At 35.2% G+C, this 14,819-nt stretch overlaps 2 protein-coding genes and 1 non-coding gene across 3 annotated transcripts; 2 read left to right on the top strand and 1 right to left on the bottom strand.

Moving 5' to 3' along the window:
* Window positions 1-3,221: 3,221 nt before the first annotated feature.
* On the bottom strand, window positions 3,222-3,331 carry LOC147558722 (small nucleolar RNA snoR69Y). Its single transcript, XR_015235472.1, has one exon. It is a non-coding gene; the product is annotated as a small nucleolar RNA snoR69Y (small nucleolar RNA).
* A 3,841-nt stretch (window positions 3,332-7,172) lies between these two features.
* LOC147558721 (receptor-like protein 6) lies at window positions 7,173-8,734 on the top strand. The gene is made up of 3 exons (XM_086659086.1): window positions 7,173-7,701; window positions 7,819-8,566; window positions 8,668-8,734. The coding sequence occupies exons 1-3, from the start codon at window positions 7,173-7,175 to the stop codon at window positions 8,732-8,734; spliced, it is 1,344 nt and encodes a 447-aa protein (XP_086515212.1).
* Window positions 8,735-8,915: 181 nt separating this feature from the next.
* Window positions 8,916-10,220, top strand: LOC147558720 (uncharacterized). Its single transcript, XM_086659085.1, has one exon. The coding sequence runs from the start codon at window positions 8,916-8,918 to the stop codon at window positions 10,218-10,220; it is 1,305 nt and encodes a 434-aa protein (XP_086515211.1).
* Window positions 10,221-14,819: the final 4,599 nt, after the last annotated feature.

Here is a 14,819-nt window from a genome sequence, read left to right as displayed (position 1 = left end):
AGGCTCTGACGCCACTGTAGGGATTTACACCCTTCTACTAGTGTTTATAGCGGAAATATGACATCTAATGTCTACACTAGTATTCCCAGGATCACATGCAAAACTAGTAATTAATCTAATGGAGATAGTAGATTACCTTAATCGCTTTTCCCTCGAACTAGTTGAATTGATTGAAGAAGACCAAGAGCTTCAAGTGTAGCTCCTCTACTTGGGACACGAGCAATCAATTTGATCTCCCACCTTGTTGTATAGCTAGCACACCAATGGTGGTTGGATAATAAGAAGACCTTCTTCTTGCTTGACTAGAAGATAGCTTGGGAATTAGCTCACTTTCTCCTCTCTACTTGATGTGGTAGAGTAAGGAAGCTTAGAGAGAAATTCCACACCTTATTCTCTTCCCTAAGAGTGTTTATATAGAACCCTAATCAGAATCCACCTCCTTTTAGGTTTCCTAAAACACCCTTTAGAATAAGATTTAGGGAAATAGTCGAAAATAGCAACTATTGGTATTTTCTCAATTCCCTAAGGAGGAGGTGTCCAAACACCACGAAAATTGGCAGATATAATGTTTATTATACTCCCTCCGTCCCAAATTAAGAGTCCCATATCGGTAATCCAACTTATTTTCATATTTTTCCTTCTTCCAAGTTTATCCTTATTTATTTGACAACTTTTCTTGAAGTAATTCAAGGATTACAATTTCCATTCTAGAAATACATGTAACTTTTCTTGAAGTAATTAAGTTTTCTTGAAGTAATTGAAAGACTACAAAGAAAAACTAACTTTTGTATTGGAAAATGTCAAATATCTTAATTAACTTAATTAATGCACCATATATTAAAGATATCAAAGAAAGGGTATTCATGGAAAAGTAAGGCATTTTATATGATATATTAGGAATGGGACTCTTAATTTGGGACATCCAAAAAAGGAATAGTGGACTCTTAATTTGGGACGGAGGAAGTATCAGCAACTAACCCTCCAAAATTCAGCCCAATCCGAGTCCTAGAAGTACCCGAACCGGTCTAGGCCCAAAAACCCTGTTTTTGGCCTTTTTGTACTATCTTTGCCTAATTCCTTTTTAGGCCTATGAGATATGTTTATGGGACACTCCCATGATTATATCTCACTCCCACTAGTCATATCCTAGATCAATTTGTCACTCTTATGTGTAACCCGTTGTAGGATCCGATCGAAGTTAGCCGCGAATTACTTCGTAATTCGACAATCGTAGTTGGTCTCTAGCTACAACTCTATGATCTCTAAATCAATCGGACTTGATGATCTTCCACATCAATTGTCCTATCCGACAAATTGTTCGCATTGTCACCTTGGTCGAAGGACATCTCCTTCAACTCCTTCACATCTTCCTATTGGGCCTCACGGCCATGGTGATAGTGGGCCTCACGGTTAAGAAGCTACATTAGCGTAGTTTCTATAATGAAGTATTTAGGGTTTCCATAATTATGAGTCTTAGCAATCAAGGAAAGTATTATTAGTAGTTATCTTATTTCCTTATTTGAGTCTATCTAGGAAAGTACAATCTCTATATAAGAGAAGTCTAGTCTGTCTTTGTTAACGAGATCAGAGAATATTATGAATCAAGTTTATTGTTAATCAAGTTTATCGTTTATTATTAATCAAGTATATCGTTTTATCGCTTTTATCTTTATTTCATCATCTTTATCGTAACAATATTTTCAAATACCAGACCAATGTCAATTATAAAGAGACCTTGGTTCTTAAGGTAATGATGGTTTCCTTTTTTCTTTTAGTTCAATCTCGTTAGCTCGGGTTTGCTGACTTGTTTGTAATCGGCTCATATGAAACATACTGGTTGAAATGTTATAAGTTAGCATGTTTGTTATCAATCACAAAAGTTGTCTCCGATTTTTTTTCCCTCGTATTTATGCTCTTAAAATCGTGGCTAATGAAGGATGAGTCATATTCTTTACTATGTTCCATCCATCCAAATTAACATTTCTTCTCTTTCACTTAAATACATGTAAAGATGCAAACAAAGTGTTTTTCATTATACCAACATCTCCAACGCAAAACTCAATCTGAAAAAATGAATTTATATAATTTTTGAAGAAAAAAATCTCTCCACACAAAATTCAAGTTTGATTTTAAGAAGATGTCCAAGAAAGAAACTTAGGTGCTGTTTGTTTTTTATTTTTTTCAGATCTGAAATCTGAATAGAGACAAAATTAAAGATGCAAACAAAGTGTTTTTCATTATACCAACATCTCCAACGCAAAACTCAATCTGAAAATATGAATTTATATAATTTTTGAAGAAAAAAATCTCTCCACACAAAATTCAAGTTTGATTTTAAGAAGATGTCCAAGAAAGAAACTTAGGTGCTGTTTGTTTTTTTTTTTTTTTCAGATCTGAAATCTGAATAGAGACAAAATTCAGATTTCAGATGTTTGTTTTCTAATTTAAGAAAATCAGAAACTGTAGCTGAATTAGGTTGTGGTCTGAATGGGCTGAAAACGAGCCCATATAATTCAGACTTCAAAACAAGTCTAAAAAGGAGACCCAAATGCTGAAATATATCAAATGACCTTTATACCCCTCTGTTTTACAAAAAATTTCTCATCCAAATATGTAAGTCAGACAACCACCAACACCTGACTCAGACCACCACCAACACCTGGCTCAGACAACCACCACCACCACTTGAGTCAGATAACCACCACCACTTGAGTCAGATAACCACCACCACCTGAGTCAGACAACCACCACCACCTGAGTCAGATAACCACCACCTGAGTTAGACCACCACTACCACATGAGTCAGACCACCACCACCAACACATAAGTCAGGCCACACCACCACATAAGTCAGGCCACCACCACCACATAAGTCAAAACACTACCACCACCACCACCGGTAACACAACACAGAAGCCACCACCAGAAACCTAAGTCAGACCACCACCGTCAACACAAAACCACAACCACCACCGTCAACCCATAACCACAACCACCACCGTCAACCCAAAACCACAACCACCACCGTCAACACAAAACCACAACCACCACTGTCAAGTGTCAACACAACACCAAAGCACATCAATAACACATTTCACGTCCACCACCACACATCACGACCACCACCACACATCACGACCACCACCACCGCCATACATCACGGCCACCGCAGAGAGAAAGAAATAGAGGGAGACCTGGCGAGGGTTAGCTTTGCTCAAATGGATGAAAAGCTCAGATAATGGTTAATGGTTCTTTTCCCTGACCTTCCAACAAATGAAAGGTCTCATAATGAGCTGGGATTATAAAAAACCCTATCATCATAGCCACCACCTAAAAAAACCCTAACTTTATCAAAACCCCCAAAACATTTGAAAAAGGCTATGGTGAGGGAGATGATAACAACCCTAAAACATTTGAAAAAAATATAGACTTCCTGTTAGGGTTATTGTGAGGGAGATGGAGACTTCTCAATCTTTTTTGTTTTAAAATAAAGAGAGAATGTAACCCTAGATTTTTAGTGTTTTTATAGTTCTTCTCTTCTTATTTGGCCAGGAGACAAAAGTTGAGTTTTTTTTAACGAGGGGCATAAGCGTAATCTTATATTTTCAGACTTTATAGTTCAGACTTAAAAAACAAACATCTAAATTCACTCAATTCAGATTCAACCAATTCAGATTCAGCCAACTCAGATTCAGACATAAATAGAAAAACAAACAGCACCTTAATATTTGATATTTGTCTCAAAGACTTCAATTTTCCACTCAATAATGCAAAGAAAACTACGCATTAGGAAATGACTCTTATGTAATTCTTAAGTTTTTCTTGAGTTTTGCATTGGAGATGCTCTTGCGTATAAGTTTATTCAAGATAAGATTAGAATCAGTAATATTGATGAGTTGAAACAATTTGGTGGAAATATTTAAGTATCAGTTGTTGATCGAAATAGATTAGATGCTATTTGTTGGAGACAATTATCATCTTCTCTAATTAATCAAACAAACTGAACTGAAGATTGTTCATTAAAATCATAAAAGAATGACTACCAAAATCTTCTAAGTTCTCAACACGAGTTTGATACAGAGTATGAAACGACTTCTTCAATCAGACAAATAAAAAAACATTGATCATATCAACTCTCTTGCTCTTCAAGTTCGACATATAATCATCACCATTTCATGAGACAGGTTGAAAACCTTAAATATTATTTGATATCTTGCTCTTCAAAAGTAGCTTCACCATGGATATATTGTAAAATACCATCAGTTTTATGATCTTGAATTCTTGATAGTCTCTTAATCCAACCAAAATAATATCAGGAGATGCATCTTTCTCCAATATGACAAAGCATTTTTGTTTCATTAATCAAGCAAAAGATTCATTCACTCAAGAGAATGGGACTCTAGATCAAGTTTACATCTAGAAATAATGTTTCCAAAAAAGATGGAGACGGCCAGTGTCAATTCTGAAATTCATCAGGATAACAACTAAGCTACATAATTGGTTGATCATAGTTAATGTTTACAATTTTATAATGATTCGAACAAAACAAAAGGAGTTGGAGGGAGAGGGATGGACTTCCCAGCATACTACATCACATTTTTTTCATAAACCTTCCAATTTGTTTTGTTATCAACTCAACTCTTTTAAGTTGTTTGAGGGGCAACTACACAGGCTGTAACAAACGAAGAAATTGGTCTTGGGGGAATAATGGCTGGGTCTTACTCTTACACTCGCCTCAAATGAGTGTTGGGTTTAAATGAACTGACTTTATTTATCTCACCACTGTTGGACGACCCATGGTTCTTCAAGGTGCATCTTGCACGTGTAGCGTCCCTTCAAACACGCTCTTCTTCACTTGTGTTATCGAATCTCTATTAAGTTAATGCAAGGAAGAAAATCAAACCACAAAAAAACACAAATTACAATAAGTTAGGAGATAATTCATCAACTCAATTATTAACTTAGCTCCACATATCAACTGGTTGTGCAGAAAATTCATCAGTCGTCTTTGAAAAGTCTCATTCAAACTAAGTCAATTTGCATCCAAAACAACCGTTCGCCTCTGCCATTTCTGACAAAAGAACCGTTGGCATGTATGTGCTCTTATATTGCTCTAGCACTCAGTCCAAATTTGAAGGTAGATTGTTCAACAAATGTTGTTTTTTAGAAGCGAATAAACTATGTTGCATAAGTTCAACCTCGTTATGTTCATCTTTAAGATAGTTTAGTAATGCTATCTACTTTTTGTTTAAATTGTTACAACGTTGTGATTATTTAGATTTTCATTTTCGAGCGAACTGTAAGTGGCTTAAGCCATGGGTTCTCATTTTCTTGAATAGAAAAACTTCAAAGCAACCTGTTATACATATATAATTTTTTTTCTTTTCTAAATTTTAGATCGAAACTGAAACCAATTTTGTCACAATAATAATATTCATATCAGAATCACGGACTATACCCTAGTATTTTTTTATAAAGATCCAATTGTAAAGTTATCTTTTATCTCGCTACGTTGGTATAGGGACACTGGTCTAGTTTATCGAGATATGAACTTATAGCGACATACGTGTTTTTAGTAACTAGACACATTTTTCTTATCTCGCCACCTGTTGGAGGACCCATGGTTGTTCACCAAGCATATTGCAAATTTACACGTATAGTGCCCCTTCAAACACGCTCTTCATCACTTGTGTTATGTACTATTTAGTCTGTACTCTCTTTTAAGATAATGCAGGGAAGAAAATCAAACCACAAAAAAAGATATTAGCTGGTACTGCACAAAGTTATCCGTGGTCGAAAGGACTCATTCAAATCAAGTCAATTTGCATCCAAATAATTTAATCTGTTTGGCCTGATTCATAACTTTACAATAAATATCAGTAGAAGTCTTGGTGACTAGCTAGCATTGAAATTTCTATATAAAGAAGAAGACACAAGTTAAAATCTTTAAACGTTTATTGTGAATAGTCTATAAGACTTCAATAAACAACTAAAAGAATAAGATTGAGAAAATAATGAGTTCAATAGAACCCATTGAAAGGATTGAATAACAAAATTTAATGGGCCAGAAAATTCTACAGATTTTAAAGAGTCTCCAATCAATCGTACTCTCACAATACTTGTAGGTCTCAATCAGATAGGTGGACTACTGAAATATTTTGAAAAATTATGTATCTGGAAAGACTCGTTAACTGAAAAGAATTAGAATCTAGCTAAATGTACACGTAGAAGTAAATTTTCAAAAAAAATAACTTAACGAAAGAAATTAGAGGCAGAGGGATGAACTTGCAAGCATGTGCTATTTGATACTTAACATACTACATCACATTTTTTCATGAAAAGTTAAAACTTCCACATTTTTTTTATCAAGTTAACTCTTTAAAGCTGTTCGAGGGCTTTGAACAAGAAAAAAAGTTGACATTTCTACATAAAGAAGACACGACAACAAAAAATCGAGGGGAAACTACATAGGTTAAACCCGTTCGAACACGCCTGGCCTAATGGTGTACTAATATGCCTCTATTAAGACAACGCAAACGAAAGAAAACACAACTAATATCGGTGAGTCTTTATGACTAGCATTGACATTTCTACATAAATAAGACATAAGAAATCCTATCAAACAGAAAGAAGAAACTTCCGTCATTGTCATACCTTACAATGTCATAGTTTCGGTCACAATCATACCCCTTAAGGGCCGTACAAATTACCCTATATTTCATTATTTATATCATTAATACCCCAAGTCCAATAAATCATATATTCCAGCTCTGTTGTGAATCGAGCTTGGAATCTTTGGGATTTTGGAGTAAATGCGATACACACTGAAGTTGCAGTTGTTGGCAAATCAAACCCATTGAGAGGGCCGATGAATAATCAAACTTAACAAGGTAGAAAAGTCTAAAGACTTGAGAAAATTCTCCGACTAGTTTTATTGTCCCAATCTTTGGAAGTTTCAATGGACATATACTTTTTTATTATTCTCTTTGTGGCCATAAAATCTTAAGATCTTACGCCCCACGACGAATTGAGTGGTTGTACAGAAAGCCGAGTCTTGAGACTGATTACCGATAGAAGGTCTTTAGATTTTGTGTGTTTGTATATATATATATATATTGACAATTCAGTTTAAAAATAGAGTTAACTTCTTGTTTTGATTTCAGTACTTAATAATGGAGTCGAGATCTATTTCTCTAATGATCTTTTTTGCTGCATTTTGCTTATTCACACCAGATTACAACAAGTTCAGTTTTGGTTTTGTTTGTAAGGAAAGGGAGAGACAAGCTTTGTTGGCCTTCGGAGCAGATTTAAAATATGAAAATACTTCATATTATGATGAAAATGGAAATAGTTATTATGAGAAGAACATATTATCTACTTGGGATGGTAAAGAATGTTGCAATTGGACAGGAGTGTTTTGCAATCCGAAAACGGGAAATGTTGTTGAACTTCATCTTCAATACTCATCACTAGGTGGTAAATTAAATTCTTCTCTGCTTGAACTAAAATATTTAAGTCATTTGAACTTAAGTTTGAATGATTTTGATGGTATTCAGTTACCTTCTTTCTTGGGGTCCCTCCATAATTTGAGGTATCTCAATCTACAACGAACAAATTTTGGTGGAATTATTCCTCCGGAACTTGGAAACTTATCCAATCTTCATTCTCTTGATATTAGTGGCAACCACCAGCTAGATGTTAGTGATCTTCAATGGCTCTCTCATCTTTCTTCTCTCCAACATCTTGACATGAGTTATTTGGACCTCAGCAGGGTAAGTCATAAGTGGATACATGTGATTAACATGCTCCCATCTTTAGTCGAGTTACGTCTTACTGATTGCCATCTAGATTCATCCATAGTACCAACTCTTCCACACATAAACTTTACATCTATTTCAATTCTCGATGTTTCTGAAAACTGGATGAATTCTTCATTATTACCTGCATGGTTATATAATCTTACTAGACTTGAAGAACTTGATCTAAGTGATAATAATTTCTACGGAACGATTTCGAAAGATATTGGTTATTTGACTTCAATCAAGAGCCTTGATTTAAGCTATAATTATGATCTTGAAGGGGAGATACCAAATACCTTAGGAAATCTATGCCACTTGCAGAAATTAAACTTGGGAAGGAACAACCTTTGTGGAGATATATCTGGATTTTTAATAAATTCATCTGGATGTATCACCAGTAGTTTGAAGTCGTTGTATTTATCAGGTAACAAACTTTCTGGCCCTTTGCCTGAGCAATTGGGGAAATTACAGAATCTCAAATACCTCTCTCTCTATAATAACTCTTTTTCTGGTTCAATTCCCTCGTCGTTAGGAAGATTATCATTATTAAGGGGTTTACTCCTTGGTGGAAATGAATTGAATGGATCATTGCCGGAAACAATATGGCATCTCTCAAATTTAGAAACATTACTAGTCGATGGTAGTGAATTACAGGGCGTTGTAACTGAAGCTAACTTCGCCAATCTTCGAAGACTACAAGTGTTACATATTAGTTCAGTTGATTTGAAGTTGAGATCTGGTTGGAAACCTCCTTTTCAACTCGAATGGTTATCATTTAAAAATTGTCACATAGGATCTCGATTTCCCCAATGGTTAAAAACACAAAAAAAGTTAACGCAGATTGATTTATCCAACACAAAAATTTCAGGTACAGTTCCTATTTGGTTTTGAAACATGTCTTCTCAAATGAATTACTTGAATCTAGGCCACAATAGTCTCACTGGAGAATTGCCAAAGTTATTGAAATTTAGTTCTACTTTAACACAAGTTAACTTGACTTCCAACTATTTTAATGGCCCACTACCTAGTGTATCTAATGTTTTAGTACTAGATCTTTCTCACAACTTCCTATCCGGTCCTATTTCCTCGTTCCGATGTCATCCAGAGTTTGGCGAAATGGATAGTTTAAAAATTCTTGATCTCTCAAACAATGCCCTGTTAGGAGAGATTCCAGACTCTATTGGTTCTTTAGTTCAATTACGATCCTTGCATTTGGGTAATAATTCTTTATCCGGTGAACTACCTCAGTCATTGCGAAACTGTACCATGTTAATAGTGATTGATCTTGGCGAGAATAAATTCAGTGGGAGCATATCAACATGGCTGGGAGTAAACTTTCCAAGCCTTGTAAATCTTAGGTTGCGTCAAAATAAGTTCAGTGGTGGTATTCCAGAAGCACTTTGTAACCTCACTTCATTACAAATACTAGATATCGCTGATAACAACTTATCAGGATCAATTCCAGAAGCACTTTGTAACCTCACCTCACTACAAATACTGGATATCTCTCATAACAACTTATCAGGAAAAATTCCAAGCTCTATTGGTTCTTTATTTAGATTACTGTCCTTGCATTTGGGTAATAACTATCTATCCGGTGAACTACCTCAGTCATTGCGAAACTGTACCAAGCTAATAACGATTGATCTTGGTGAAAATAAATTCAGTGGAAGCATATCAACATGGCTGGGAGCTGACTTTGCAGGGCTTATACTTCTTAGGTTGCGTCTAAATAAGTTCAGTGGTGGTATTCCGGAAGCACTTTGTGACCTGACTTCACTACGAATTCTGGATATCGCTCATAACAACTTATCCGGATCAATTCCAAGATGTTTCAGCAATTTAAGTGCCATGACTTTGAAGCAAAAACCTAGGGACTATTTTAGCATCAACATTGGGGGAAATGAAGAAACTGTTTCACTTGTGACAAATGGAAAGGAATATGCGTATAGAAACACTCTTGGGCTTGTTACAACCATGGATCTATCTGGAAACAACTTATTCGGAGAGATTCCTCAAGATCTAACAACACTTCACGAGTTACGATTTTTGAACTTATCTCAGAATCATTTTACAGGAAAGATTCCAACCAAAATAGGCAAGATGAGCACATTGGAATCTCTTGATTTCTCAAGCAACAAACTTTCGGCTGTAATTCCTCAAAGCATTACAGATTTGAATTCTCTGAATCACTTGAACTTGTCATATAATAACTTGTCAGGGAAGATTCCTTCTAGTACCCAATTACAAAGCTTTACTGAACTGAGTTATGTTGGCAACCCTGAACTCTGTGGTATTCCACTCGAGAACTGCAAAGGCGATGAACAAGCTCAGCTGCCCGGATATGGTGGACGAAAACAAGATGAGGAGGATGATTGGCTTGAGACGAAGTGGTTTTATATAAGTGACTGGGATTTGTAACAGGTTTTTGGGGTTTCTGTGGGGTGTTACTATGGAAGCAATCTTGGAGACATGCTTATTTTGGGTTCATTACTTCTATGATACAAAACCTCTTTAAATTTTACACATGGTAGTTTGCAAATATGTATCGATATGGTAACCGGTAAGAACGATTCAAATAACAGACCAATCTTAACTAGAATGAGCCTTTCCTTCTTCATGTTGTGATAGGTTTCTTCATTTTTTTCTGTAATTTCATTAGTTGGGGTTTAATGACTTGTTTGTAACCGGCACATACCCAACATAGCAACTCAAATGTTATAAGTTAGCATGTGTCAATATTTAATTATAAGATGCCTCAAAAAGATACTCAATATTTGAGTTTCTGACCTCTTGACGACCACAATTTCCACTCGATATTACAAAGAAAATTACCCACCTAGAAAATTAAGTATAAGTTTTAAGTTTTCCGAGTGTTGCATTTCAGCTTTCTTTTAAATTGAAAATTTCAGTTGTGTCATACAGTAAAGAGACTCCCAATTGAGACTCAATACATGGGACAATTAGAGTTTTTTATACTTTCGCATTGGAGATGCTCTAAAACTTCAAATCCATCATCTATCCGCACAAGATATTCATAATTGACAAGTTCTTTTATCAACTATATCTCTCTGACCAACTTAAATTTTAAGAAAAAATTTGCATTTTTATATAATCAATATATTAAAACCAATAAACGGGTCAACCACCCAATTGCGCCACATCTAACCAGAGTAAACCTACTCGATCGAAGTCTTGACTACATGATCAGCTCTCACTGAAAGAAAAATAGTCTGACCACCAAAAAAACTCACCCTTGATTTTGGATTAGTAAATGATTACTTGGGTTTAAAAAAATATCAATATAATTAAAAAAACCTACATAACTTTATATTAATCATTAGTTACCAAATTATTAGGGCTAATAACCAGTTAAGTTGAAAATAATTTAGTTAATTATTATTCAGGTCAAAAATTTAAATTAAATTCCAAAACTGCCCTTTTTATTTTTTTTCTCTCTCTTGTTCGATGGAAACTCTCCTCTCTCTCTCTACCTAGTTCGATGAAAACTCTAGATGGAGTTTTCTTCCAACTGAAGATCGGCAAGTGATTTCCAACTTCTCCGTCGTGATATCTTTCTCCATTAAAGTTCACTAAAGCGAGCTTGTGATATGTTCTTCCGTTTAAGTGTTCTTTTATATAAGAGTCTAAATTCAGAAAATCTTATGAATCTTAATGCTTTTTGCTGCGAACATGGAGTCTATGAATTCATTGTTCGCCGTCTTGCTTCGACCAAACATTTTGAATCAATTGAAGAAATATTTGGACTTCATAAGAAATTTCATGGCATTTTAAATAAAGGATTACGGTCGACTATGGAAAGTCGGGTATGTTTGAATAAGCCCCTAGACGTTTGATGAAATGTCTGACTTAAAATGTGATCCAACAGTAACATCTTTCAATGCCCTTTTAAATAGTTGTTTGAAGAGTTTGAATAAGCTAACTTATTTATATAGTAATGGATAATGTAAGTTGTGAGAGTTTCTTATTGTGCATGTAGGGATGTTATGTTGGTGATCAAGGACTAACAGTTGTGGGGCAGTTCTGTAAGCAACTTGAAGATATTAATTTACGGTTTTGTGAAGGCTTTATCGATAAAGGCGTGGTGGAATTAGCTGTTGGCTGTGGGAAGTCCCTCAAATCTCATGGAATAGCAATTTGCGAGTTGCGACAAAGTTACTGATATTTCGTTGGAAGTTGTTAGGTCTAACTGTACCTCTCTCGAGACCTTGATTTTGGATTCAGAATTCATGAAAAACCAAGAGGTGCTCTCTATAGCTCGAGCTTGTCCATCCTTGAAAGTTTTAAAGTTACAGTGTATAAATACTATAGATGAGGCTATGGACGCCGCGGGTACCTATTGTTTGGCATTGGAGGTTCTAGCATTATGTAGTTTCCAGAGATTTACTGACAGGTTAGATACTTGTGTCTTGTTCACTGTGTATATCATATTTTATATAATGATTTATCATCCTAAAAATAAACTAAATACAGAAAGCAAGCTCAATATTGACAAAGGAATTGGTTTGTCTGAACAAATATTGAAGAAGGAATTAGGCATTGCCTTGAGTGAGTTAATCCCTATAAGCCTATGCCTGGTGTCTACAATGGGATGATGCATCCATAATTAGGAAACTAATGAGAGAAAAAGGGATAGTGAAAATGCCAGGTTGTAGTTGGGTTCAAGTGAAGAATAAGGTCTGTACTTTTGTAGCAGGAGATAAGAAGAACGATCTGAGCTATGAAATCTGTGACTTTCTAGATGAGTTGGGAGAGAAGATGAGGCTAGCTGGTTATTTACCCAACACGGATTACGTTCTCCAAGATGTGGATGAAGAAGAGAAAGAACAAGTTTTGTGCAGTCATAGTGAGAAGCTTGTCGTTGCTTTTGCTATACTAAATTTGAATGGCGAATCATCTATACGTGTGTTCAAGAACTTAAGAGTTTGTGGAGATTTCCATAATGCAATCAAGTTCATGTCCATGATTGTTGGGGTTCAGATCACTTTAAGAGATTCCTTTAGGTTTCACCATTTCAAAAATGGAAATTGTACATGTCCAGACTTTTGGTAATCACTTAAATTGATTCACATATTTTTTAATACAGGAAGAGAAATGTGAATGAAGTTATTAAGAGAAGAAGTTACATCGCCCTTGTGGAAGAAGACATAACAAGTTATTAAGAGAAGAAGTTTGTACAATCTTGCAAACTGAGTTTGCAAAATCGCAAATTCAAACTCAGTTTGTAAAATCTGAAATTCAAACCCACTTTGCAAAATCTGAAATTCAAACCCACTTTGCAAAATCTCAAATTCAAACTTAGTTTGCGAAACCTCAAGATTTGATAGACACATATTCTTAGTTTATATTCTCGATTTGCAAATCGAGTTTGCAAGATATGCAACCCAATATTATATTCTGCAAAGCTTGCAAATCATGTTTGCAATCAATATTTTGCAAACACAGTTTGCATTATGCAAACACATGTGTGCAGTTTACATTATGCAAACACATATTTGCAATTTACATTATGCAAACACGCAGATTGTTGCAAACACGTTTGCATAACAGATTGTTGCAAACACGTTTGCAGAAAAACGTAAAGGAAAAAACGCCGTTTTTTTCTGGGTTTTTTTTTTTTGAAAAAAAGTATTGAAAGTGGATCTTGTTAGAAAGCTAATGAAAAATCATTTCTAAATATATAATTTTTATAGAAATCCGACGTCTCAAACAAAAGATATATCGATTTAAAGTTTCAAGAAAAATAAAAGAATTTAGTTACAAAAAATGACAAAAAGAGGTATTTTAGTATTTGCGCACTTTTTGACCTGAATAATAATTTTCAAATGTTTTGTGATTTTCTACTCATTTTCAATATTATTTTGACATTTTTAGAAATTACCTCATTTTGGATTCATTGCGTGTGAATTTGATACCCATGTTTGTATTTAATTTCTCAATCTTCCTGGTTCTCTTGACTGTAGTATTTGCCAAGCACCAAGGCTTACATGTTCTATACTTCTTTGTGTATAAAGTATAAACTTAATACTTCCGTACTCAAAGAACTTCCTAAACTTAACCCTCAATATCCTCAGCTGAAGCGTTAGTTGTCCAACGACAATCGTTCTTCGCTCTTTTGAATGCTCAGACTCATCTTCACTTCCTTCTGCAAAGACCTATGATGATGCGTTTGGTAAATTTGTGGGCATCCACCTCAAAACAATAAGTGAAAAGGACCTAGACAGTATATTCTTGGTTACTAGATTACTTTTCCCCTGTTTGGGAGGGACTATTCTTGCAGAACCTAGCTATTCTACGGCCTTAGATTGCTCGACATTCACCTTCTTCACTTGTTTGACGCAAAAAACTCTTCAGCACTCCTAGCTCCCTCCCTCCCTTCGCATTAATATTAGAGACGACAAGTTAGGATGGCATTCTCTCTCCCTCCTCTCCTTGTTTCCATATCTCATTTCTATTCCGTCTGTCCATTAGGTACCCCCTCAGTCCTCCTAAATAAAACTAAAGAGAGATGTTCATAGGAGGGGGAGGGGGGTGGCATTGCTCTCCCAACGCGTGCGATATATTTGGAGATGCAAAAAAAATTCTTACAAAAATATAAAACTACATTGTATTTTGGGGCACCATGGATAAAATATCATACATTATATGCTATACAAAAAAAATTAGTATTGTGCTTTTAAGCTCTTTCTTGGATTACATGATAGTTAGTGAAATTAAGGCATAGTATTAAAAGTTTGATGAACAAATTAATACATGACCTGTACTGTAAGAGGCAGTTTCTAAAAATTGAAGAGGAGGTTTAAGAGGCAGCAATAGGCAGTTTCCAAATTGGGATGGTTTCCAATTTTTTGGCTCAATAGGCAGTTTCCAATTTTTTGGCTTATAATATATATAAATAGGGGTTGAGTGCTTTGTAATCATCAACCAACACAAGCAACAACTCTTCTTTAGAGAGCTAGAGAGAGAGCAAGAGTGAGAGAAATTTTTCATAGTTTTTTT

The sequence above is a fragment of the Eschscholzia californica genome, unplaced genomic scaffold, assembly GCF_041429995.1.
Source record: "Eschscholzia californica isolate CP2 unplaced genomic scaffold, dmEscCali1.0.p SCAF_2, whole genome shotgun sequence".
Classification (NCBI taxonomy): domain Eukaryota; kingdom Viridiplantae; phylum Streptophyta; class Magnoliopsida; order Ranunculales; family Papaveraceae; genus Eschscholzia; species Eschscholzia californica.
Note: the sequence above shows the minus strand (reverse complement) of the source record. Positions and strands in the feature narration are given on the sequence as shown.